The following is a 22,294-nucleotide window of genomic DNA, read 5'->3' on the forward strand; positions in this document are numbered from 1 at the left end:
TGCATAAAGATACAAGGTCATACTAGCTATTGAACAAGATGCCCCAAGAACCGCAAGACCCCGGGGCCACACCCAAGCGTGGGATTCTGACCGTCGGTAGATTGGAAACCTGGCCGTGAACATCTCCAAAAGTTGCATTGTCGAATTCTAGATGAGAAGCCAGAAGTCGACGTCTTGGACTGAGCCGGGGGGGTGAGTGGCTCGGTGCCAAGCGAAGATCATTAACACCCAAAAATCGTGGTAGCAAACACAACGGCGATTAAGGTACGGTTGCGTTGCGGTTGGGAATGTTGTTAGTTTGCTTGTGCTTATATTTTGCTAGGACATTTACTTACATTCTGTTGATCCTGTGGGTGCAACGGATAGAAAACGCTGCTTCTCCCCCCTTTCAGAAAGCCTTACATATACGTGTATTTTCTGATCAAGTCCGTCCCCCGGTCCGGCTCTCTATTATACACACCCTCGAGTCCATCAAGACTGTGAAGCCTGCTCCTATATTCTACAACAGACATATCCAAGCTTTTGCTGCAGAAGCTCATCTTCAATGACCTTAAATAAGCCTAAGATATTGGAGCGAATATCCAATATAGCCCTTTCCCTTTCCCTCGCTATTACATGGGGAGGGTAGTCGTTGTAATGACTTTTGAAGCGCCACTTGCTTCTCCCTTGACGACAGCCCATATCCTGGGTGGTCCCTGAAACTCGAGGAGACTTGTAGCTACCAGAGCCTAGATATTGTTGTGTATCGCGTTAACCAGTGAATCAATGCCAACGTTATGGATGGTTTCGCTAGTGATGTCTCGTGCTTGAATAGTTGCTTCAAATTGCCTGAACAGCAAAAGTGTCCTGTGGAACATGCTCCGGTTCCTTACTGTGTGGCTTTTCTTATCCTTATGGCCGTCGAGGTTTTTGTAAAACCCACGGCCAAGTTGGATCTCTCGTATAATAGCCCAATCGATATCATAGAGAAGGACGGCGATCTCATAGAGATTTTTCTGACACCGAGCAGACAATCTCGCAGAGGAGTGCTTTCCTCATCAGAGGCTGTTGACAGTTGATCAGAGACATATCAGACCACATCATATGGCTATCGCAGGCCTGTCCAAGATGGCCATGAGATGCTGCAACCTTTCTTGGAAGGAGCCAGCTTCAGGCTGAAGACAAGAAGCGTCCACCGTTTGGCAATCCTTCAGGGCTGATTTTGTCGGACTTGAGAGGCAATAATCACCAGCTTCGTGAACAAAAACTACCAGAAAAAAACAGGAGATAGCTCTATACGAGATGGAAATGGATTTGAAGAAGATGGAGTTTGACAGCTGCTTCCAAGAAATCTATCTTGACAAGGCTGAGCGCAGCCACAACGAAACCTGCAGGCAACAAGTCTGCCCCATCCAAAGCATTTAAACAGGCTGTTTTGAACGTATAGGCTGGGTTCAAGCAGTGACTTCATTGCAAGAATCGCAAGACATTTAGAATACTTTATCAATATGTGAATTATAAAGGAGATGTTCTTGTGGTGGTTCACGAGAGCCGAGCTCGGACCAGTCCTTCAACACCCCTGCAAGAAAGCATGCACCTCGAAGCACGCGCAGCTCTTTTTTTGCAGCAAAAAAGTTGAACACCGCTTTTTCTCTCCGCAATCCTTCAACACGCAAATCCGACCCATCCTCTCTTCGGCCTGTCATTGATAAGTCGCCCCTTTGCAACTTGTTCCGATTCCTCGAATCTACGATATCGAGATAGGATGTCGCCAATCGCTGCAGCTAAAGGGGGTTCAGCCTCGGGAGACTACAAGAAGGAGTCGACGCTGGCAAGATTATTAGGATCAGGTATGGTCTGGCTGAAGTAAGTGGGTTTGAAGCAGGAACTGAATTTGTGCAGGATCTGCCGGTATTGCTGAGCTCGCTGTCTTCCACCCAGTATGCATGGAATGAGCACGTACGAGAAGAGCATCACTGACCCATTGAAGGTCGACACAATTGCAAAGCGGTTAATGAGCAATCATGGGAAGGTTGGCTATCTGTGGCAGACTATTCGAGACCCGAGTTCTAATTTTCTGCAAGATCACTTCGGCGGCACAGTTGAATCAAGTCATTTTCAAGGACAAGGCAACTGCTCCAGTCGGACGGAAGTTCTTCTCTTTGTTCCCAGGCCTAGGATATGCTGCTGGATATAAGGTTAGTCTGAGTCATTTCGAGGAAGTTCTGTTGCAATGCTAACTTTAGAGTAGGTTTTGCAGCGAGTGTACAAGTATGGTGGACAACCATTCGTTCGAGATTACCTTGCAAAAAATCACGGCTCGGTATTTGATAACACATTTGGCCCAAAGACTGGAAAGGCGATGATGCACTCATGTGCAGGAAGGTCAGTTTTGTGATTGATTGGTTCTGCAGAGACTGACAAATTTCTTGAAGTTTAATCGGTATTGGCGAGATTGTTCTCCTTCCGCTCGATGTTCTCAAGATCAAACGGCAAACAAATCCCGAGGCATTTCGAGGACGAGGCGTGCTCAGGATTGTGAGAGATGAGGGCTTTGGTTTATATAGAGGATGGGGCTGGACTGCCGCTAGAAATGCTCCGGGATCATTCGCTGTTAGTCTCATCCACTCCCATATATGTTTCATTGCTAACCACAAGGTCAGCTCTTCGGTGGTTCTGCGTTCACCAAGGGATACTTCTTTGGATTGTCAGATTACAATAAGGCCACATGGTTCCAGAACTTCATAGCCTCAATTGCTGGTGCATCGGCTTCCCTGCTCGTTTCAGCTCCTCTCGATGTTGTCAAGACTCGAATCCAGAACCGAAACTTTGAGAACCCAGAGAGTGGATTCAGGATCGTTGGCAGTATGATCAAGAATGAGGGATTCACAAGTTTCTTCAAGGGTTTGGTGCCTAAAGTATGTTCCTCTGATTCGCACTCCTAGCTAAATGCTAACCTTTTCCAAGCTTCTGATGACTGGACCAAAACTGGTGTTTTCATTCTGGCTTGCACAAACTCTGATCCCGGCCTTTGACATTGCATTCTCGAAGGCTGCTTGAGGGCAAAAAGAAGATTTGTACATAAGAGGAAAAGTAATGGGGTCGGAAAATGGCGTTGGCGTGGATTGGAGAGATAACGTCCTCTTCCTGTACATAGCTTGCAGTAGCTATATCTTGAAATGTAAACAGACTCGACTCGGACAGAACATACCCTGCTTCAAACTCTGAGGTAGATCATGTGATATGCATGTGGAGCTTGAGCTGGGCTCTGGATGGACGGAACAAGCAGCACACATTTCCAATGCCTCAAGCGTAGTTCTAAGTCAGACATTTCGCTGGACTTCGGGAAGGGTGACTAGAGAATTTCGCAATTCGTGAATCCCAGATTTGCGAAGGAGTGCACTTTGAAACTACTAGAGCTCAAGGGTACATTCTTTGGACAGGTACCCGAAATGTTCCAACCTGACTTGGGGACATTCAGTGCCGCTTTTCTGTCCACCGGAAAACCAGGGTTCTCGGGTGGAGCCGCAGAACTTCATTCTTTCACCACAACTTCAAATTGACATCAATCTCTTCCCCAGAACACCTTCAAGCCCCCACTTTCCAAAATGCCATCTCCAGCTCATCTAATTTCCAAGGTTGGTGACCCAATGTTCGCCGCGGTCATTGGGCTGTCAGCAGCTGCAACTCGTATCAATCGGGAAGAGAAAGAACTTGGGCGCAGTTCCCAGCAGACCGTTGATGCTGGACTGAGGTAGGCTTGCTCGAAACTTTCACCTAGATGTTGCAGGCGAAGCTAATTATTGATCAAGGCGAATTGGGTTTCCTCGGCAGAGCGACCACCCAGAACTTAAGAAGAATTGAGCTTCGTAGAAATGGAGCATCGACGGGATGGGGGAACCACAACGTTGGGAAGGAGCGTGCTGCTACGCACTTTCTTCAAAAGCTCTTCTTTCTCAGAGACCGTCAACACACAACAATCACGCACATTTTGGGGTCCAACAGTCGTTGCTCAGGACTATTTCTGGTATCACTACTTTATTCGATCACGCAGCACACTTGCTGCAAAAGCTATATCAGAAGCTATCCTTCGCTTTACACAATACAACAATCCATCGCTGCATATTACGACAAATAAGTGATGGGGTTTGGCAGACCCACCCGTGCGTCCAGCGGGGTTTCGCGTTTTGGAAGTTCGGCCAATACAATTGGATATCCATTGAACTTCGTCTTCTACCCACATCCAGGAGTTCCTTTGATCCCGTCCCATTCTGCCAACCAAGGAGATTCCGGGCATGGCAGACCATTCTTCGAGGACCCTGAACCAACTCCATATCCTACGTCTCCCGTCCTCGCAGGCTCAATACCCACAGAAACAAACGAGGCCGCAAGCATGCTCGGGGTCAACCTTGGCCCATCTTCCCTCAGCCACGTATTTCCTTTCAGTCTTCCGTCCTCCACCGCCCCAGAATCAAAAGTCGACGAGAGAGAGCCTACTCTGGCACCACCAGCACCACAGCAAGGGCTTCCAAGAAAATACTATCTCCATCGCACACCTACTGGCAAATTAACTGAGATCGGGCCTTCTCCATTATGCCAAGAAACTACAAAAAGCTTGTTGGAGGAAGCCGCGGAGAAACCGGGTAAAGGACCGATATGTGCCGGGCATAGAATATTCAATGAGGATCCAAGGAAGTTTCTTGGGCTGAAGTCTGGTCCAGAGCAGGACAAGCCTAACGAAAAGAATTTGGTTACAGGCTTCAGTGCTTCCTCGGAGGAAGTTGAGGAGAAATCGGGCAACGGATTAGTATACGCAGGGTACAGAATATGGAACGAGGATCCAAGGAAGTTTCTTGGGTTGAAGTCTGGTTCTGAACAGGACGAGGCTAACAGAAAGGCTGTCGATACTGACTTCAATGCTACCTTGAAGGGAAAAGAGTTCGTGTATGGCTTTGATATCGAACTCCCTCCTGATGAGCCTTCAAGTTTCCCGTTTCTGCCAGACAACGAAACAGCCGATGGCTATGCGTCTGAAAGCTCCTATGGATCCTCCAGCATACGTCGAACCTTCCCAATTTCTTCAAAGAGCCTTGGGCCGCTTGAGCTTTGCTCAGAGCCAATCAATTTCGAAGAATCTGCTCAGTACTCACTTGTGAACGATCAATCCCCCGAAGAGACGAAGCAAACTAGAGGCCAGAATTTGACTATCACTATCCCGACTAAATCCCAACCATTGTTCAACCCGTCGTTGAAGCAAGATGTCAGATTCAACCATCAAGTGGCTGAACGTCCCATTGATCCCGACTCTCGTGATTTGGCACGTACCCAGTTCAAGCTTCGCAAGGGGGCTCTGTGGAACATGGCCAACAAAGATCTTGAAGAAATCTTTCTCCATGCAACCCTTTTGTTCGAATCAGAATTTCTGGACTTAATTTTCTGTGAGGAGGATGAGGTCAAAACATGGCTCGACCGACACGGCAATCGTCTCATTCAGCGCTCCATGCAAAAATGGACCCGGGCAAATGACGCACTCAAGAACGCTGGCATTCGGCCTTGCGAAATTAACGAAGAGGTCAGAGATATTTTTGCATTGATGACTCCACAAGAGCAAGCGGAATTCATCAAAAGATACCAAAAGCTATTTGCGCTTGTCAAGTCTTCTCAAGAAGGACTTCATCTAACCCCGTCAGAGATGGAGCATTTCAGTAAATTATCTCTTGCAGATAAATACGACTTCATCGAGGAGTACAAGACCAGGAAAGAGGAGCGCGAAAAGATAGTCAGAAGGAATACGGCCATCTTTACAGCGAAATTACGACGAACTCACCGCGAGTCGGATGAGTTGCCTTTCGCAGATTGCTCCAGCCCCGCCTCTCTTCAATCCTTGAATGGTCTAACTCCTAAGACCCTCCGCATGTCAGCCAATACCACTGTGGATAACTTGCATATCAAGTTTCTGCAATCTGGCATGGGCCAAGAGAAGGTTGGACCTTTGGATTCTTTATCGACTTCTACTAATGATCTGCCGACCCCTCTCTTCGCGTCCCCAGTGATGACAAAAGCCGACAGCAAAGTTGATTCTTCTGATGAACAGCAGACACAACGGCGTCCCACTACCTTTACCGGAGATGGTCGCACCCGCCACTGGAAATGCGATGAGGCCAAGACCACTGACAAGTTGGTAAAATCGAACCAAATCTCGGGCTTGGTTGTAAAATATGATACCGGCTTCGGTTCGGAGGAGAGTTTTATCAATGTCCGCGAGCTTCTGGCTTCAGATGAAGAAGAGACATCTGAAATTGTGAAACAGGCGGTGGAGATCAAGTCATATGCGGAAGCCCTGAAGCAGGACCTCAAGCAGGAAGTGAGCACCAACAATCTCGAGAGCAAGGTGCTCGACAATCCCTTTCAGGATTGTAGCCGAGTTGCAACATCACTGCTCAGAGAGGTACTGAACCACCAGAACGACCACAAGGAAGACGTCGACACGGAGGAAGATGACACACCTGAGCCACTCTGGTCCAAGCTTGTGTTGGTAAGATCACCAAGAAAGGAGTGGCTTGGGCTGCACCCCGGCGCAAAAGTAGCTGTCCCATCGCCACCGCCGACAGAGCACAGTGCCGAGGGAGTCATATCACCAGTCACCTCCGAACACCCGCTGGTCGATGAGCAGCCCTTGAATAATCTGTGCACCCAAAATCCCCTGCCAGTTGCGACTGCGAATCCAACCGTTGCAGGCACAAAATCCGAACCATGCACTCCTGGCACTTGTGGGTACCGTGATATCCTTACGAAAGACCTCGAAAAATGTACGTTTCAGGTCGAGGTCCTCAGGTGAGTAGTCAGCTCTCTACCATCATACTTCCTGACTTATTATCTAACCACTGATAGCAGCCCCCATGCAAAGGCTCCATGCACTCGCAGCCCTTCAATCAGCTATGTCACACCTCCTCGTTGGTTGCGCCGTTCATTTCGTGGGTCGCCATCAGCCAATAGCCCAGAGTGTGATTTGAAGAAGGATAATCTTTCCGAGCAGAGTCCTAGGAGTTTGAGAAAGAAATTTAGCACCTTGTTCGGTCGGTCCTTGACATCGCGGAGAAGTCGAGGCGCTTTGAAGGATTTGAGCTATGATTGAGTTCCTGTATCAGTTGGGGTGTGAATTAATGATGGTGTGTCGGTGGGTAAGTCAAGAGGACTTATGAGAGGCTCTTGATTTTGAGGGCTAGAGGGGTTTTGGGATCGAGATAAATGGCCCTTAAATTGTGGGAATGGGGCCGTGTATGCATATACACATCGTTATCATGATTCGCCCGTGGAGGAGGCAGTGTGGAGTAGCTTTTACCAGACCAGTCGTGGTCTTATTCTCAGACGCAAATCAAGCATGATTAGATCACTCGAATCTCCAAATTCCATTCCAGTCTCAGAAAAGTGGCAGAAAGAATCGTGTTGTACCTATTCCCAAGCCAGAAGAGATCGAAAGCAGTCTCAGTCCCCAAACTCCGTTCAGGTCCTAAGTATTAATCTTGTCCCGCAGTACGTACGGACTGAGCTGAACGCAACGAAACACAACGATCTCTGCCCCCGTCTACATCCAAACCCAGCCAGCCCCCGAACCCAAATAGACTATGTCTGCAGGTAATGAACTATTTGGCCGGGCGCAAAACAAGGGAACAAAGGAAGGAAAAACTGCCGTTGGTTTGTGATTTACTTGATTTGCCTTGAGTGTGTGGGTGGGACGGATGGGTGACCGTAATCGTCCATCTCACCGCCACCGTCCGAACCGAAACGCCTGCGATTTACCGGGAAGAATAACATGGTTGGAGAGGGCGGGAATCGAGGAAAGGGCGCTTTACAAGGACTCAAAACCGAAGGTGTTTTCCCCGGAGTAGGAGATGTAGAGAAACCTGTTCGCAGGGTTTGGGTTAGCTGTGGTTCCTTTGCGGGAGTTGCCGTGCTTGGGGTTCCAAACGATAAGGAAACGGAGGGGAGGGAAAAGGGAAACGTACCCGTCCTCGTCCTTGTGCTCCTCGTAAATGGACGACATCAACGCGGCGGTGGGTGGCAGCACCTCATCGACGAAGATGAAGATCGCCTTCTCGGGGGAGAGCTTGATGCGCTTGCGGATTACGTAGACGAACTGACCGACGGTCAGGTCCGCGGGCACCAGGTACTTCTTCTTGTCGATCGTCGCGATGTCGGACTTCTCGACCTTCTCGCAGATGACGGGGATGCGGTCGCTGTATTTTTGGCGCTGCGAGACGATGGTTAGTTTGATGGTTTGGAGGGGGTTGGTGGGGATGGAGGGGGGTACTCACGATGCGTTCGGCTTCAGCCTTGCGCTTCTCGAAGGGGTGCTCGTCCTTGAATTTGGATCGCATGGTGACTGATCTCGAAATGCGGTTCTTGGTGTTGCGGTTTTGTTTAGAGGAAGGAGGAGTGCGGCGGTTATGGTTGTCTTTTATGAAGGTTGCTTTGTGATGGAAGTACGAGGTGCTCTGCCTAAAAGACGGCGGGGGGAACGCTAGTGTCATTCGCAGCGGTGAATCAGGGCGTGTGCCTGGGAGTCACGGGATCCAGGATAGCCACAACGAATGACACGCTGACCGAGTGGAGGCGATGCTTGCAAATCAGCTGCCCTGAAGGCTTGCCATCCAGTGTCTTTCTTGATTCAAAGTGCCAAAACAGTCACGTACAAGTACAATGGAGAAATTGAAGTATTCCCTCTTAGCCAATCACAGCGGTCACAATTCCTTGTTGCCTGGTTTCGTATCTTTATGCCTCAGGTCTCATAAAAGCGGCCGCATCCATGGTGGCAGAACGAATCCTCGCTCAAGACGGCGAACTCGTTGTCATTACTTTCCGAATCGTCAGACTCAAATTCGGTCATAAACGTTCCACTCTCGCTCTCTTCATTTTTCCTTTTCAATAGGACCGCCAGCTGCACCCGTTCACTCGGGTTTCCCCTAAATTGTGGTCTTATGTTCGTTGTACGATAATCGTGGCCATTGCTGCTTTCCAGCTCCCTCGAACACAATAATGTCTTCCCCCATCCGACCATGTCTGCGCTTCTCAAGCTTACCAAAGCTCTCCCCGCGAATTACCCAGCATATACGAAGTCGCAGGGCCTTTGCAGATTATCCCAAACCTCCAGATCCATCGAAAGAAGCCCGCAAGGGTGTTGTAGCTCCAAAAACTCGAATAGCTGTCGGGATCGTCTTTATTGGAGCTATGATTTATTCTATGGTAGCTTCTGTCCCTTTGACGGCGGGTTTGGGCATGTTGTATTAATATCTTACAGGTAACGGAGGAGCCCACGAAGGCTGATACGGCCACAATTGCCGAGAGGGACTCTCAACTCAAAAGGGAATCAGGCGTCACAGAGAACTCCCCAATGCGATTACGAATGGAAGAATTCATAAAGCAGCAACAGAAGGAGATTGTCCAAGAGTTGGAGAAGGTAGATGGGAAGAAGTTTCGAGTGGATACTTGGACACGAGAGAATGGTGGAGGAGGTATCTCGAGTGTTCTACAAGATGGAAACGTCTTTGAGAAAGCTGGCGTAAACATCAGCGTAGTCTATGGAACCCTTCCCCGACCGGCGATCGAGAAGATGCGGGTTAATCACAAGGCTATTGACCCCACCGTGAATTCTCTGGATTTCTTCGCGGCTGGCTTGAGTATGGTCCTTCATCCTGTCAATCCTATGGCACCCACAGTTCACCTCAACTACCGATACTTTGAGACCGCAAATCCAGATGGAACCTCGAACGCATGGTGGTTCGGTGGTGGAACGGATCTTACGCCCAGCTACCTCTTCGACGAAGACGCCATCCACTTCCACAAAACGATAAAGGAAGCCTGCGACAAGCACGACAAATCATACTACCCCCGCTTCAAGAAGTGGTGTGACAACTACTTCGTCAACAAGCACCGCAGCGAGTCCCGCGGTGTAGGAGGGATCTTCTTCGACGATCTAGATGAGCAGGAGAAAGATCAAGATAATACATTTGCATTCGCGCAGAGCTGCTTGAAAGCCTTCCTTCCGTCGTATATCCCGATCATCATGAAGAGGAAGGACATGCCGTTCACGGAGAAGGAGAAGGAATGGCAGCAGATTCGGAGGGGCAGATATGTGGAGTTCAATCTCGTGCATGATCGTGGAACAGCCTTTGGGCTAAATACCCCTAGCGCGAGGGTCGAGAGCATTCTGATGAGTCTGCCCCTGACGGCGCAGTGGAGATATATGTTCGAGCCGGAGAAAGGGAGTCGAGAGCAGAGACTTGTGGATGTATTGAGAGAACCCAGGGAATGGATTTGAATGTTAGATACCGTGATGTTTAGAATGTACATTGTACATTACAGAGCAAGAACAATTGCTCTCCTTATAACGAATGAATAGAGTCACCCATCTGCTGTCTCTTCTCTCCTCGCCAAAAGAAAGGGGTCGGCTATTGTTAGCGAATTGGAATTGGCACCTTGTTGACGTTGACGTAACTTCATTTTCCTCTGCTCTTTTAACAAACACCGGTTTTTAAAACAACCTCGGATGCGACTCCTAAAGTGGGAATCCCAAAGGTATCAGCGTGAGAATGAGCATTATCCACTCAAATCCCCATTCACTTGGCCTGCTCACCTCAAAATGTCAACTTCCCTTCCAACCACAAGAAACCTCCTCACCTCCCTCCTCAACACCCTCACCGCTCCCACCATTCAACAACCATCAAATACCATGAACGAGCCATACTCCACACCCAATAACCCGCTGAAAACCCTCCCTGCGGCTCAGCGCGCTTTGCTCACAACATTGCACGTGCTGTTCCCCCCTCCGATGCTGTTGCAGGCTCTCGACCTCCTAGATCGGGGACTTGTTTTACGTCTTATCGAAAGAACTCCTCTTTCCGCCTCCGAGCGGAACCCATCCGGCCAGGAGGAGATGGAGGATGTCGGGCAACCTGTCTTTCCACCGCAAGCCAATATCCATCTCGAAGCAGGAGCCGGAGAAAGTTCAACAGAAAGACCTGAAAAAGAGATTAGGAAAGGAGAGAGGAACACGGTATATCAGGTCCGCTCCTCCCAACCCCCAAAATCACGGTTTCGAGATAGTGGTGCGACGGCAACGGGAAGCAATGTCTACACCGTGCGTCTCGGAGCGTGGAATTGCTCGTGTGCTGCTTTTGCGTATTCTGCGTTCCCGGGTGGTGAGTCTAGTGGGAGGCCTTGGGTGTTGGATCGCGAGTGGGAGGGTGAGGGAGTGGGGAGGTTGAGAGAGGAGGTTGGGAAGGGTGAAGATGGGGAGTGGGAGTTTGGAGGGTCGAGTTTTAATGGGAGGGAGGGGGAAGGGGTGCCGGTTTGTAAGCATTTGGTTGCTTGTTTACTTGGGGAGAGGTGGGATTTTTTGGGAGGGTACGTGAGGGAGAGGGAAGTGAGTAGTGAGGAGATGGGTGGGGCTGGTGGTGAGGGTTGATCTGGTGAATCAGATTTGCAGTCAGTGGAAGGTGAGGAATTCTGCCTTTCTTCAGGGGGTTTTGAGAAATATGGGAGCTGGGTATTATTGCGTTTGGAGTCAGGACAAGACATGGCCAGGAGTTACGGAACGCAGGAGGATGATAAAGGCACAATTGCGTGGCTGTATTAAGCTACGCATCTATGATACAATGGCACATATCCCATGAATTGAAATATACTATGCCGTCTGATGTCCCATGAACACCCGGAAGAACCAAACGCCATCTTCATTATCGTCATCACTTCTTTTTGTCTTTCTCCTCTTTCTCCTTTTCGGCTTCCTTTCCCTCCTTCACTTCTCCATTCACGCCGTTCACGCCATTTATCTTCTTGTCTTTGTCATCTTTGACTTCGTCCTTCTTTGCCTCCTTCTCCTCTTGTTGTTGGCGGTTCTGGATCTTGTTCTCGATCAGATCGTGGAAGGCGGTGATGGCTCGGATCAAACTACTGAGGTAGATGGCCATCAGCTGATCGTTGGTCTTGATGCTCATAGCATGTGCGAGCTCGCTGTTGTTCTTTGCAGGTGTGTCAATACCGTTGGGGATGTGTGATGAAGCCTTTGGTGTAGAAAGATTTGGTAGGAGGTTGAAAACATCTTGCAAGTTGCCTAAGATTGCGTGGTTGACAGGCAGTTGTTTGTCGAGGACTTTTTGAAGGTATTGCCCAATGTCTCGTAACCGTAAATGCAGCCCTTGCAAAGATTGTAGTTGTGATGTGATTCTTGTTGACAAGGTTCCAACGGCAACATCTCGAATATCTCTCAGCAAATGCTCAACTCCAATCTCCTCCGCCTCTTCGGCTTCGATGATCGAGGGCGTGTGCACGAAGGTCTTGGATGTAGTGGTTCCGTCCTAGGGGCAAACATCAGCACCATCTTATCGAAAAGGTTGCAGCAGCGATCCTTACATCTTTGATCTCTTCAACCGCAAAGTATGCATCTGTTGGTACACCCGCCTCCTTCGGTTGAACATCGATAATAACCAGTAATGGATTAGGTGTGTATCTCTTGAACAGCTCGTTGATCTCCAAATCAGAAGCTCTCAGCTTAGGCCCCGAGTGGTACCATCCTATCAACTTCTCTCTTGCATTGATCTTCTTGAACATGTCGTTCATCGACTCGACGTAGTTGTGATCCAGAAACCATACTGAAGGGTCCTTGTCATCTTCTTCGAAAGGGACTGGAAGGCAAACGATCAGGACCAAGCTCCTAGGGAATCTCGACATCTCGATTTTAAAGCATAAACGTACCAGCAAAGCTGTTTGATACCCTCACGTTCTTGCCATCATTCTGCCCTAGCAAAACTCCAACCACTCGTTTGCGCGTGCCCTTGGCTGAACGGCCATAATGATCTGCAGCTGAGAGAAGGACGAGGGGGGCAACCGAGACGGTCCTCGAGACGAAAGAGAGCGTTTCCGCTGTAGTGGCAGGCATGATGGTTTGGAGAGTTGAATGGGGATTTTTCGAAGAAGTTGTTGATCAGGCTGCTTGGATTTCGCGGCGGCTTCACAAAGCTCGCCAAAAGAGGCCTAAGCTCACAGAAAGTTCAATGCGGCATCACGTGAAAGCAAGCAGTTCAAGACCAGGAAGGAACCAACAGCGTCTGAGGTTTCTCCGGACAAACGCGGAGCACTTTTGAATTGCTTCTTGTCTTGAGACTGCAGCCCGAAGTCGGATCTGGTCAATTTCAGTTCTGCTCTTGTCCCAGCCGGAAATCTGTCACTCTCATCTTCGGGTCACAGGAACGAAAGGCTCGGTTTCCGGGCCCCGGTCGCCGTGGACGAGCCGAGCTTAGGTTGAGCCAAGCTTCTTTAAATCCGCAACATAATCCACATTCTGAAGCTGTCGCAACACCCAACAACTCTTCCCCCCTACGCGAGTTGCTCTTGAAGGAGGCTACCAGCATTCATCTTCACCTTGGTCAGGTTTGCACGCTCTTCACCATTTCACAATGGCACCAATTGGCGATGATACTGTTAAGGCGCTGCAAGACTTGGTCAATAAGCTTGAGTCGCGAGTAAAGCAGCTCGAGGACAAGCTCACCCATGCCCAAGGCGGTACGAAGCACACTGTAGAAGAGGGCGTTCGGATGATCTTGATGGGTCCACCTGGGGCTGGTATGTTTTCATGATCTTTCTGCCGTCGATACACCGTGCTGGGCCGCCGGCTAATTGGGGTTCTGCAGGCAAGGGCACTCAAGCTCCCAAGATCAAGGAGAGATTCAGTTGCTGTCACTTGGTATGTAGCCTTAAAAATTATGGAGGTGTGTGAAGCTGACCTAACATCATGTAAAGGCAACCGGAGACATGCTTCGATCACAAGTTGCTAAGAAGACACCATTGGGCAAGGAGGCCAAGAAGATCATGGACCAAGGTGGACTCGTCAGTGACGAGATTGTCATTGGTATGATCAAGGCGGAATTAGAGACCAACCAGGAGTGTGCCGGAGGGTAAGTTTAAGCCAGGATCAACATCTTGTACTGCACAACTCACACAGGATACAGCTTTATCCTTGATGGTTTCCCACGAACAGTCGTACAAGCACAAAGATTGGACCAAATGCTGGCGGAACGCAACCAGAAGTTGCAACACGCTGTCGAGCTTCAAATCGATGATGGCCTCCTCGTCTCGCGGATAACAGGGCGTCTAATTCACCCAGCCTCCGGCCGATCATACCATAAGATTTTCAACCCACCTAAGGAGAACATGAAGGATGATGTTACGGGCGAGCCATTGATTCAAAGATCGGACGACAACGCTGACGCCTTGAAGAAGCGACTGGTCACCTATCATCAACAAACTGCACCTGTGGTTGGATATTACCAAAAGACGGGTATCTGGAAGGGTATTGATGCCAGCCAAGAACCGGGGCAAGTTTGGAAGAGCCTTCTCGGAGTTTTTGAGGCGGAAAAAAAACAGCAGGCCAAGAGCGGGAGTCTGCTCAGCAGGATTACAGGGCACTGAATCGAGCGAACTTTGTAATTGGCGCGGCGGCCAAGATTTGCATAGATTTCGAAAAGTTTACGGTTACTGCTTGGGGTGAGTGAGCATCTTGTGTTCACAACACTCAGGGCGGGAGGGCAACTGCACGAATTTGTACGACCACTTACCACGTGGGTTTGATGCCCATTTTTTAAGGGGCTGTATGTACATTAGTGTCTGGGAACAATGGACCAGAATGTTAATGTGGCCCGCATCATCTCATGCAAGATCTCAGGTCCGGATCCGTGGACTCAGGATCATTGTTCCTCTTCCCCATCGCATCATTGAGACCGGGTGGCTACGAGTTCTGCAGATCGGTCGACTTCCGTTCCAATCGATAGAACGCTTCCATGCAGCGTGCCGCTGAAGATGTTACACCACGCCTGAGTTTGGATGCACACCACGATCTCCATTAACATCAGGGCTGTGAGACCCCAACCATATAAGAGAGGAAGTCTCCTGCCAGTGGCGTGAGTTGTACCCATTCGAACTGTCACCGTCGAGCGAAATAATCAAACTGTAACATTGTATTTTTTTTCCAAGCTTCAAGCTCCAGCATCTCATTGAGTTGACCTCTTACTTCAGAACGAAATCCAGAACGAAAGTACGCCTTCAGCTCGGTGCTATCAATTAGGATTGTACTCAAGATGCCTGCTCAAGCAAAGCCCTCGAGAGCATCACAGAGGCAAGTCTCAACTTCTTGGAGCAATAATCCGCATGGAATCAATGTCCCACAGCTCTGAGGATATCCTGCTCGTAATGTCCCAACAGCACTGGGAACACTCTACTCCCGAGAACACCCGAAAGAAGTACACTGACTCCGATTCCTTGCGAATAGGTACTCTGCTGGCACACAATTTGATGTACCAATGAGTGTCTTCAACGCGGATCTCCTGGCGCTTGATAGGAGAAGTGGGAGTCGAAGTTCGAAGGGAGCGGTACGCCACTTTTCTCTGATGCTCATGGTTTTTTCTCTCCTGGTCGCGTTGATTTCTCCTCAAGTTCTCCTTCAATATTCACCGTGAAGCGTGACCAAATGTCGCCCGGACTTCACCCTTGACATAAATTCACTTGAACAGTCAACCTTCTTCGCCCATGACTTCGTAAGCCGAAAAGATAAACTTGAACGGAAGCCTTTTTCTTAATGTCCACAAGCTGATTGGACAATGGGCCAACGACAGAGTAAGAACAAGGCGGTACCCATCAGCCTTGACGGCGTCATGGACCAGTCATCGAGTGCTCCGAAGGTACAGCAACGTCCAAGAAAGAGTCTTGGCGAGATCCAGGTCAGCCTCGAGTTGTGATAAAGGAGCTCAGTCGAGAGCTTGAATCCCCATCCTCTCCTCTTAGTCTGTTCTTTCTCGGCCCTCATCGTCACTCCCTATATCCCATTGGTAAGACACTGACCATAATATTAGAACCAGCAATCCCCCAACAGCACCCACACTTACGCCCGTCCGATCGGCACCGAGCTCGTATGCAAAAAGCACCCCTCGTGCTCCGGCCTCCCTCCAACTTGGAACCACATCCACGACCGCTTCATCACCTACCTAGCGACCCACGCACCGCTTGACAGGAACGGCAACGTCCCGCGGCAGGAGGAGAATCGGGAGCGTTGGAAGAGCGAAGACATTTCTCGACTTGCGATGGAGAGGTTCCCGGAGATCGGAAGATACTACGTGAGTCTATTCCTGCTTTCTTGCTTGTCAGTTTATAGAGACATCAGTGTGGCCGAGGGTGGTGGAAAAAGGAAATCAGTTGGAAACAAGGTCGAGGCTAACATGACGAAAAGCAAATCAAGGTTAGCATGATCGAGAAGCGTCTTGCACTCCTTGACCAAGCCGAGAACGACTACTTCAAGATGCCGTACGGAGCTTATGCGAGTGAGGAATGGGGACGTGGAATCTGATCATCTCCTTCCGGAAGAGTTTCTCGGCGTACTTTCTTTCAAAGCGTGTGCATGCAGACTCTGGGAATTGGGCTCTGAAGATCAGTTTGCTTTTGCGTTTTTTGGAGTTGATTAATAGAAAACGGTCCCCAATACAGTATCTAAGCTTGTGAAATAGGGGCTTAGGTTCGGGCAATCGAAGATCAAGTTCTGCTTTTCTTTTCCTTCCATTTTGACTGTTCTTTTTGCCACTTACACATATTCGTTTGCGCCGATTTTGTTTTCCGCCGCCGGCCTCGAGTTCCGGTTCGAGTTAGCAGGGCAAACTCTCGATCTCAAGAAGGCACAAAACCATCCACAGGAAATAATGAATGTCCGTCCCAAAGTGCCAGCGACGATTGAAGAAGAGCAGACGTAAAAGCAGACCAGCAACCGAGATGTGGCATTCCAAACATTCGGCGCTTCGCTCGATATGTCCACGCGCGCTTTATCCTTCTGCACCGCATCACGGATCTTTCATGTCCCCCATCGACGATTCGCGATTCATCGGACTCGGGCCATCGCTCCCAGACAACATGCCACGCTCCCTCGTTTCGATGTCCTCCACCCAGTCACACGCAAGCAGGGCCTGTAACTGACTCGCATCTCACGTTCTAGGAGGAATAAATGGGAGATTTTTGTTGCACGTAGCAATTCCCGTCGGAAGTGGTGTCCGACGAATGTTTGGCTATTTCATAGATGGACTGGGGGTTGTGTCCGATGGCGAGGGACATGATGAGGGGAGGTGAGGGGAGGAAGTTACCATACTGCATTCTGAGTTCGGATGCGGGAGCCGTGATGGGCGAGTGCGGGAGCGGGGTGAGCGCCGATTGCAGGGGTTGGGGTCCCTTCTACTAAAGTACATGTCTTGTCAAGACCTTGGGGATGTTCTTGGCTCGAATGTGGGAATGATTTCGCTCTCTTGTCCCAGATGGAATAACGGCAGTGAGACGGAGTAGCCAGATGACCGTGTCTTCACGTGTCTATTTAAAGTGTATCGTCTAAGAACCGGTATATGTGGGGAAAAGGGGTATACGCAAATTCTGGAATGACCCTGCCCACGAACCCGAGCATCCATCTCTGCATCCAAAAAACAATGCCCTCGTCCACCAAACCATGCAATCCATCAACTTTAAAAATGCCCAACAAATTCTCCAATGCGAGCATAAAGTCATATCATCCCCTCATCTCATCATTCATCGTCGCGGCGTAGCATTGACCATCTGCCTCTGTTTGTTCAACCAACTCCTCGGGGCGTCCTGTCTGCGTTGCAATACCACATGATTGCTCTGCAACCGGGTCGTGAGATCGTACCATGCAGTAGAAATCAGGGCGTTTTCGCGGGTGAGGTTCTTTATCTTGGCTTCATATTCCACCTTCACAAAGTCATCAGATCAGCACTCACAATCACAGGGCTCCAAAGACCGCTAGGTATGGGGGGACAGGAATGGGAAATGTGTATGATTAAGAAATTAGAGGCCCTCGCATAATTTCGAACAACAAAAGAATTACGACTGATTGAAGGAAATGATGGACGGGGTACCTTCTGAGCGTCCGGACTGCCTTCTTCGGCGCTTTTGAGTCTTCGTTGAAGGTCTTGAATGATTGCATCCTGGGTCTTGGCCTGCTGTAAAGGATGTCAGTTATCGTCGAGGCCTCGTGGTTTTGTACAACGTTTGAGATCTGTACGCTCAAAACGAGGTCGAATTGGTGAAGCAGGAAGAGGGATTGTTCTTGGTGAAATGAGAGGACGCGGGATCGCTGGGACACCACCGAAAATAGATCGCTCTCGCTGGAGAGTAAGCTCTAGATTCTCGAGTGATGCTTGATCTGGCTCGGGCGTAGGCCCACGCCCGGTAGCTTGAGCGCTAGAAGTATAAGGGTGGAAAGAAAGACGTTGAGGACGCGGAATCGTTCGGGTGATACCGACGGCACCATTCTCTCGCTCGAGATTTTCTGGACTACCAAGTGTTGCTTGATCTGATTCAAGTTCGGGCTCAGGTGCAGGCTCAGATGCAGGCTCAGGCCTGGTAGGTTGAGCTCTAGGAGTGTATGGAAGGAAGGAAAGACGTGAAAGTGTTTTCAAAAAACCCCGTCCTTTTTTGGCTGGACTTGGAGATTCTGGTGGTGGAATGACTTTGCTCACCTCTTGCAGAGCCTTCCGGGCATTCTCCTCCTCGATGATGGCCTCAGACTGAGCTTTTTGATAAGCATCGTCCCCATTGGTTCCGGTTCGCTCTTTGAAGGAGGCTAAATCTTTCATTGATTTGTCCTTGGACAACAATGCATCGATGAGCTGCGTTTTCTGCTGCTCATGATCAGTTGTTAAAGCTTTATGCTTGCTCTGGAGTATTTCCAAGTCATTCTTGAAAGATGTAGTGATTATCTCGTTTGTTCGTTTGAGATCTTCCAGAGCAACCATTTCTTCTTGATCGATCGCGGCCACTGCATTTCCGTTAGCTTTTATACTTTCAGATGGGAACTTTGGGGGGATGTTTTACAGTCTGCTTTTGCAGCAAGCAATTCTCGGTCTCGACTTGATAGTTCAGCCTGGATTTCGGCGAGCCTGCTCTTGATAGACGTGAGCTCTTGATTGGCTTCGAGGTATAGTTTTCGTGTAGACATAACGGCCTCGTTCCTGTAGAAATCATCTGTAAGAATCTGAAGAGAACCAAAGTTCATTACACAATCGATTGCTTGGACTAACTTTTCGCCTGAAGAATTGCCAATCATCGCATTGAGCTGCATCTGTCCAATAGTGTGCTTCTCGGTAAGGTCTCGGAGGTTCTCTTCGAGTCTCTTCCGGATTCTCTCCACATCTTCAAGCTCGATTCGAAGTGTTGCTTTGGTTGCTCCAGCATTGGAACTCTTCAACACTTGAATCTCTGCTTTGAGCCTTGAATTTTCGAGAGCGTAATTCGGTCCTGCATTGTCGCTCTGCTCGAGCTCTTCCTCCAAACTTAAGGGACCAGACCTAGCAGCACGAGGCGAACTCGGAGATGGAGGAGGGCCTGCCGTATTGGTTCTAATCTGTTCCTGTAATGTCTCAATGAATCTTTCGTCGTGTTGCTGCCTCGATTGAAGACGGGCAACTTCGTCGTATTGGTTCCGTAGCTCTTCTTCAAGATTTCTCCTCTGATTACTTAACTGAAGGACATCATTCTCATATGATGCGAATCTCTTCTCGTATTCTGTAGCCGTCACGACGTGTTTTGCATTCTCTTCGTGGACCCTATCGAATTCTTTCTGGTTCTCTTCGAGGACGTCAATACGGCGGCGCAAATTATCATTCTCTCGCTCTATACTCTTTTGCAGTTCGAGCTTTTGTTTGAAATGATCCACCATATTGGCTTTCTTAGTAAGAGTCGTGATGTCGTTCTTCAGTTCTTTTAGTTTGTCTTCGGCTTCTACTAATCTTGCTGCTGCTGGACGAAGAGAAGCAAGCTCCTTCTGATCTCTCTCCTTGATAACACGGTCGGTCTCCATTTGCTGCTCCTGGGTAGCAATAAGGTCGTTCTGTTCCTGGACTTGGGCCTGCAAGCGGGTGATGAAATTTGCCCTGTCATCATTATTGGAGCTCCGAAGAGCCTCCAGCTCGCGGTCTGCTTCTTTGCTATGGGAAAGTAATTGCTCGTGACTATCCTCTAAACGTTCAAACCTGGTGAGGAAGTCTGCATATCGCTTCGTCAGGGCTTCGTGATCCGCGGAAAGTTTAGCATAAGCGGCTTCGGCTGCTAGGTCAAGGTCTTTTGTTAGTTTTGGGGGCATGGATGCATCCTCAAAGTTTGACTCTCGTTGCATATCTGTAGGCAACTATACCTTGTCAGCTGAATCAAGACAAATAGGTTCTTTGTGGTTTACTTCTTGCTCTGCACATATGGCCGCAATCCGTCCTTGATCTTTCTCATCAAGACGCATAATTCGACTGACATATTCTTGGGGGTCGGTGTTTCTCGTTGCTGCCATGAGGAAAATCTTGAGGAGCTGGACGCATAAGTCAGTTACGTGGGAATCGAGTTGTCTTGTTTTGATTTGAAGAGCTACCTGCACCGTCTGTTTCTCGTCATCGTGTTCTGCAATAGCATTGAAATCTACCGGGTCTCTAAGAGCGGTTTCGATATATTCGGTGCAGTGGTTTTGGATAAACCGGATGAGAGATTTGTAGACAGCTTCCAGGCTCTTTTTCTTGGCCAGCCATTTGGACGGACTCGTGTGGTTTTCGGCATCAACGGCGTATCTGGGATCGAGGTCCTCTGCAGCAATCAAAAGTCAGGTCATGGACATAAAAGAAGGGGAGATGTAAAGAGGTGGCCTATTCTGCACCTACCCAGCATTTTTGAAAAGACGAATCCATCACTAAGCTCTGAGAGGGACTCTACTTTCGAGTCAAGAGGAAATGTGTTCACCTGCAAACAAGGTAAGCAAATGCGTACAACTCAGGATGTCACGGAGGGGTAATACCCAGTTGAGCAGAGTGCTCTCGGTTCCCGACTTGGCCAGCATTGTAGCTGCCCGGGCCCCTTCTATTCGGGGGTTTGCGGTTGTCAAAAGGGGACAAAAGGTGTGTAAGGGAGAGAGATTGGTTTGGTGATTGTGCTTCGAAAGTTGTATGACATCTTGAACAGCCGGCCAGCGTTGGGGCTGATTTATGCCGGACTGTGTTTCATTGTTCGAGTCGCAAGCTCGAGCCCAATTCCTTGTCGCGATCTCGTCAGCGAGCTTCTAGACGCGATTGTCCTTCAGCGAATCCCAGGCTGTTGTCCTTTATCGGCACTTGTAAGTCTAACAAAGGCATTGTTCAAAAGACCTCTATGCAATACTTCAATCTCTCTCCTTTATCAACTCAACAATGAATAAAGAACGGGCGCTCCATAATTGCCTTTGACCCCTTGCTGTCCAATGACATCACGCGTTCAGGGCACAGCAGCAGCCTGCAGTTGGATTCTCAAAGACTGCAGCCAGTCAAGCCACTTTCGACGGTAAGCATCAGAGGAAGTGGCTTCTTTTACTTTTCCAACAGCAACTACTATGCCTCAAGTGACATTGTCCTCAGTCAAAATTATAATTTAGAGAGACTTGGAGCGATTAAGATTTATTCTAGTTCGAGAATCTCATGATTTCGGGAAGGGGTAGAGTTTTGATTCACGACAGCTCCAGGGAACAATCGGACTAGAAGCAATTGAAACGTCCCCAGTGGGCATGGTGCACTTAGTCCCGCTTTTGCTGTCCACCGCGAGGATGTCTCGCTATATATTGAAAGACATTCGAGCGGGGGAAGAGAATATCCGTGGTTGGAATTGGAGAAGGGCCTCCTCATCGACCGTTAATCGTTCAAAGAACCAATTTTGTATGGTTTACAGTTTTCCCTCTGCGCCAACCCTCCATTGTGCTTTGCGCCATGAGAAATCGGCCCGGTTGTCCATATTGCCAAACTCCATCCAGTACCCATCATGCATGTTCGTTATGTACGCCGTCCCAGCCGGCCAGTATTGCAGCCTCCTCATCACGAACTCTTGCCCCCGGCGATAGAAACCATTTGGTCTTCTTCAATCACGGCGTGGTAATCATTTCCCATTGTCTGAACTGTGTCGAGAACTTTTGCGGAAGCTTTTGCGGCGAATCCCCTGGAAGGTCCGTTAGATGATTACTATACGAAGCCATGGAATGATACTAACTTGATCAACTTGTATTCGTGTGTAATAACGCCTCCAGCTGCAAGAATAGCATCCTTTGCCTGGTCGACAATGCTATCTGGGGTGTCGTTTGGATATGAGACGATGACGGCTTTCTGGGGTTGTACTACAGCCATTGCGACAGTAATGAAGGCAAGGATCGAAAGAATGGTGAATTTCATGGCATTCGTTTTCTTTTGTGTTCAGGTGTTGTTGGTGGTATGTTGAAGAG

At 49.0% G+C, this 22,294-nt stretch overlaps 12 protein-coding genes across 12 annotated transcripts; 7 read left to right on the top strand and 5 right to left on the bottom strand.

Moving 5' to 3' along the window:
* Positions 1-1,634: 1,634 nt before the first annotated feature.
* On the top strand, positions 1,635-3,194 carry K444DRAFT_616329 (mitochondrial carrier). Its single transcript, XM_024880906.1, has 8 exons — positions 1,635-1,829; positions 1,882-1,919; positions 1,970-2,011; positions 2,064-2,177; positions 2,231-2,364; positions 2,415-2,592; positions 2,643-2,897; positions 2,947-3,194. Exons 1-8 carry the CDS (start codon positions 1,745-1,747, stop codon positions 3,037-3,039), a joined length of 939 nt encoding a protein of 312 aa, XP_024733398.1. The 5' UTR covers positions 1,635-1,744; the 3' UTR covers positions 3,040-3,194.
* Positions 3,195-3,587: 393 nt separating this feature from the next.
* On the top strand, positions 3,588-3,843 carry K444DRAFT_535542 (uncharacterized protein; the record flags this gene model as incomplete). The annotated part of the gene is made up of 2 exons (XM_024875296.1): positions 3,588-3,733; positions 3,792-3,843. The coding sequence occupies 2 exons, from the start codon at positions 3,588-3,590 to the stop codon at positions 3,841-3,843; spliced, it is 198 nt and encodes a 65-aa protein (XP_024733399.1).
* A 1,280-nt stretch (positions 3,844-5,123) lies between these two features.
* K444DRAFT_65836 (uncharacterized protein) lies at positions 5,124-7,237 on the top strand. The gene is made up of 2 exons (XM_024886248.1): positions 5,124-6,813; positions 6,871-7,237. The coding sequence occupies exons 1-2, from the start codon at positions 5,339-5,341 to the stop codon at positions 7,112-7,114; spliced, it is 1,719 nt and encodes a 572-aa protein (XP_024733400.1). The 5' UTR covers positions 5,124-5,338; the 3' UTR covers positions 7,115-7,237.
* A 591-nt stretch (positions 7,238-7,828) lies between these two features.
* K444DRAFT_535838 (autophagic death protein) lies at positions 7,829-8,357 on the bottom strand (the record flags this gene model as incomplete). The annotated part of the gene is made up of 3 exons (XM_024875322.1): positions 7,829-7,883; positions 7,986-8,230; positions 8,295-8,357. The coding sequence occupies 3 exons, from the start codon at positions 8,355-8,357 to the stop codon at positions 7,829-7,831; spliced, it is 363 nt and encodes a 120-aa protein (XP_024733401.1).
* A 658-nt stretch (positions 8,358-9,015) lies between these two features.
* K444DRAFT_536463 (uncharacterized protein) lies at positions 9,016-10,297 on the top strand (the record flags this gene model as incomplete). The annotated part of the gene is made up of 2 exons (XM_024875378.1): positions 9,016-9,222; positions 9,278-10,297. The coding sequence occupies 2 exons, from the start codon at positions 9,016-9,018 to the stop codon at positions 10,295-10,297; spliced, it is 1,227 nt and encodes a 408-aa protein (XP_024733402.1).
* Positions 10,298-10,618: 321 nt separating this feature from the next.
* On the top strand, positions 10,619-11,614 carry K444DRAFT_632891 (uncharacterized protein; the record flags this gene model as incomplete). The annotated part of the gene is made up of 2 exons (XM_024883533.1): positions 10,619-11,330; positions 11,499-11,614. 2 exons carry the CDS (start codon positions 10,619-10,621, stop codon positions 11,612-11,614), a joined length of 828 nt encoding a protein of 275 aa, XP_024733403.1.
* On the bottom strand, positions 11,402-13,080 carry K444DRAFT_616333 (26S proteasome regulatory subunit rpn-8). The gene is made up of 3 exons (XM_024880907.1): positions 12,733-13,080; positions 12,391-12,662; positions 11,402-12,335 (listed from the first exon to the last, which is right to left on the bottom strand). The coding sequence occupies exons 1-3, from the start codon at positions 12,914-12,916 to the stop codon at positions 11,724-11,726; spliced, it is 1,068 nt and encodes a 355-aa protein (XP_024733404.1). The 5' UTR covers positions 12,917-13,080; the 3' UTR covers positions 11,402-11,723.
* Positions 13,081-13,110: 30 nt separating this feature from the next.
* Positions 13,111-14,902, top strand: K444DRAFT_567153 (putative adenylate kinase 1). Its single transcript, XM_024877158.1, has 4 exons — positions 13,111-13,599; positions 13,668-13,720; positions 13,777-13,931; positions 13,986-14,902. Exons 1-4 carry the CDS (start codon positions 13,434-13,436, stop codon positions 14,443-14,445), a joined length of 834 nt encoding a protein of 277 aa, XP_024733405.1. The 5' UTR covers positions 13,111-13,433; the 3' UTR covers positions 14,446-14,902.
* Positions 14,804-16,547, top strand: K444DRAFT_66001 (uncharacterized protein). Its single transcript, XM_024886420.1, has 5 exons — positions 14,804-14,933; positions 15,061-15,148; positions 15,302-15,401; positions 15,882-16,142; positions 16,256-16,547. Exons 2-5 carry the CDS (start codon positions 15,111-15,113, stop codon positions 16,370-16,372), a joined length of 516 nt encoding a protein of 171 aa, XP_024733406.1. The 5' UTR covers positions 14,804-14,933; positions 15,061-15,110; the 3' UTR covers positions 16,373-16,547.
* Positions 16,548-17,586: 1,039 nt separating this feature from the next.
* K444DRAFT_536264 (uncharacterized protein) lies at positions 17,587-17,772 on the bottom strand (the record flags this gene model as incomplete). Its single annotated transcript, XM_024875361.1, has 1 exon — positions 17,587-17,772. A coding segment is annotated over one exon (186 nt), but the record flags the coding sequence as incomplete, so codon positions are not given.
* A 25-nt stretch (positions 17,773-17,797) lies between these two features.
* On the bottom strand, positions 17,798-20,893 carry K444DRAFT_694051 (uncharacterized protein; the record flags this gene model as incomplete). Its single annotated transcript, XM_024887852.1, has 6 exons — positions 17,798-18,835; positions 18,892-20,203; positions 20,252-20,374; positions 20,435-20,643; positions 20,718-20,796; positions 20,852-20,893. 6 exons carry the CDS (start codon positions 20,891-20,893, stop codon positions 18,030-18,032), a joined length of 2,571 nt encoding a protein of 856 aa, XP_024733408.1. The 3' UTR covers positions 17,798-18,029.
* A 1,000-nt stretch (positions 20,894-21,893) lies between these two features.
* Positions 21,894-22,244, bottom strand: K444DRAFT_535591 (uncharacterized protein; the record flags this gene model as incomplete). Its single annotated transcript, XM_024875302.1, has 2 exons — positions 21,894-22,014; positions 22,066-22,244. 2 exons carry the CDS (start codon positions 22,242-22,244, stop codon positions 21,894-21,896), a joined length of 300 nt encoding a protein of 99 aa, XP_024733409.1.
* Between the last annotated feature and the right edge of the window lie 50 nt (positions 22,245-22,294).

The sequence above is a fragment of the Hyaloscypha bicolor genome (genome assembly GCF_002865645.1).
Source record: "Hyaloscypha bicolor E unplaced genomic scaffold K444scaffold_118, whole genome shotgun sequence".
In the NCBI taxonomy this organism is placed as follows: Eukaryota; Fungi; Ascomycota; class Leotiomycetes; order Helotiales; family Hyaloscyphaceae; genus Hyaloscypha; species Hyaloscypha bicolor.

Bases quoted from the DNA above. Each gene is read 5' to 3' on its own strand.
- K444DRAFT_616329 (XM_024880906.1), top strand. From the start codon at position 1,745: ATGTCGCCAATCGCTGCAGCTAAAGGGGGTTCAGCCTCGGGAGACTAC. The intron at 1,920-1,969 runs GTATGCATGGAA...GACCCATTGAAG, and splicing joins AGCTCGCTGTCTTCCACCCA to GTCGACACAATTGCAAAGCG. The intron at 2,178-2,230 runs GTTAGTCTGAGT...ACTTTAGAGTAG, and splicing joins GATATGCTGCTGGATATAAG to GTTTTGCAGCGAGTGTACAA.
- K444DRAFT_65836 (XM_024886248.1), top strand. From the start codon at position 5,339: ATGGCCAACAAAGATCTTGAAGAAATCTTTCTCCATGCAACCCTTTTG. The intron at 6,814-6,870 runs GTGAGTAGTCAG...AACCACTGATAG, and splicing joins TTTCAGGTCGAGGTCCTCAG to CAGCCCCCATGCAAAGGCTC.
- K444DRAFT_616333 (XM_024880907.1), bottom strand. From the start codon at position 12,916: ATGCCTGCCACTACAGCGGAAACGCTCTCTTTCGTCTCGAGGACCGTC. The intron at 12,663-12,732 runs GTACGTTTATGC...TTTGCCTTCCAG, and splicing joins GGTATCAAACAGCTTTGCTG to TCCCTTTCGAAGAAGATGAC. The intron at 12,336-12,390 runs GTAAGGATCGCT...GTTTGCCCCTAG, and splicing joins CGGTTGAAGAGATCAAAGAT to GACGGAACCACTACATCCAA.
- K444DRAFT_567153 (XM_024877158.1), top strand. From the start codon at position 13,434: ATGGCACCAATTGGCGATGATACTGTTAAGGCGCTGCAAGACTTGGTC. The intron at 13,721-13,776 runs GTATGTAGCCTT...CATCATGTAAAG, and splicing joins GATTCAGTTGCTGTCACTTG to GCAACCGGAGACATGCTTCG. The intron at 13,932-13,985 runs GTAAGTTTAAGC...CACAGGATACAG, and splicing joins AACCAGGAGTGTGCCGGAGG to CTTTATCCTTGATGGTTTCC.
- K444DRAFT_66001 (XM_024886420.1), top strand. From the start codon at position 15,111: ATGCCTGCTCAAGCAAAGCCCTCGAGAGCATCACAGAG. The intron at 15,402-15,881 runs GTACGCCACTTT...CCATAATATTAG, and splicing joins GTCGAAGTTCGAAGGGAGCG to AACCAGCAATCCCCCAACAG. The intron at 16,143-16,255 runs GTGAGTCTATTC...CATGACGAAAAG, and splicing joins CGGAGATCGGAAGATACTAC to CAAATCAAGGTTAGCATGAT.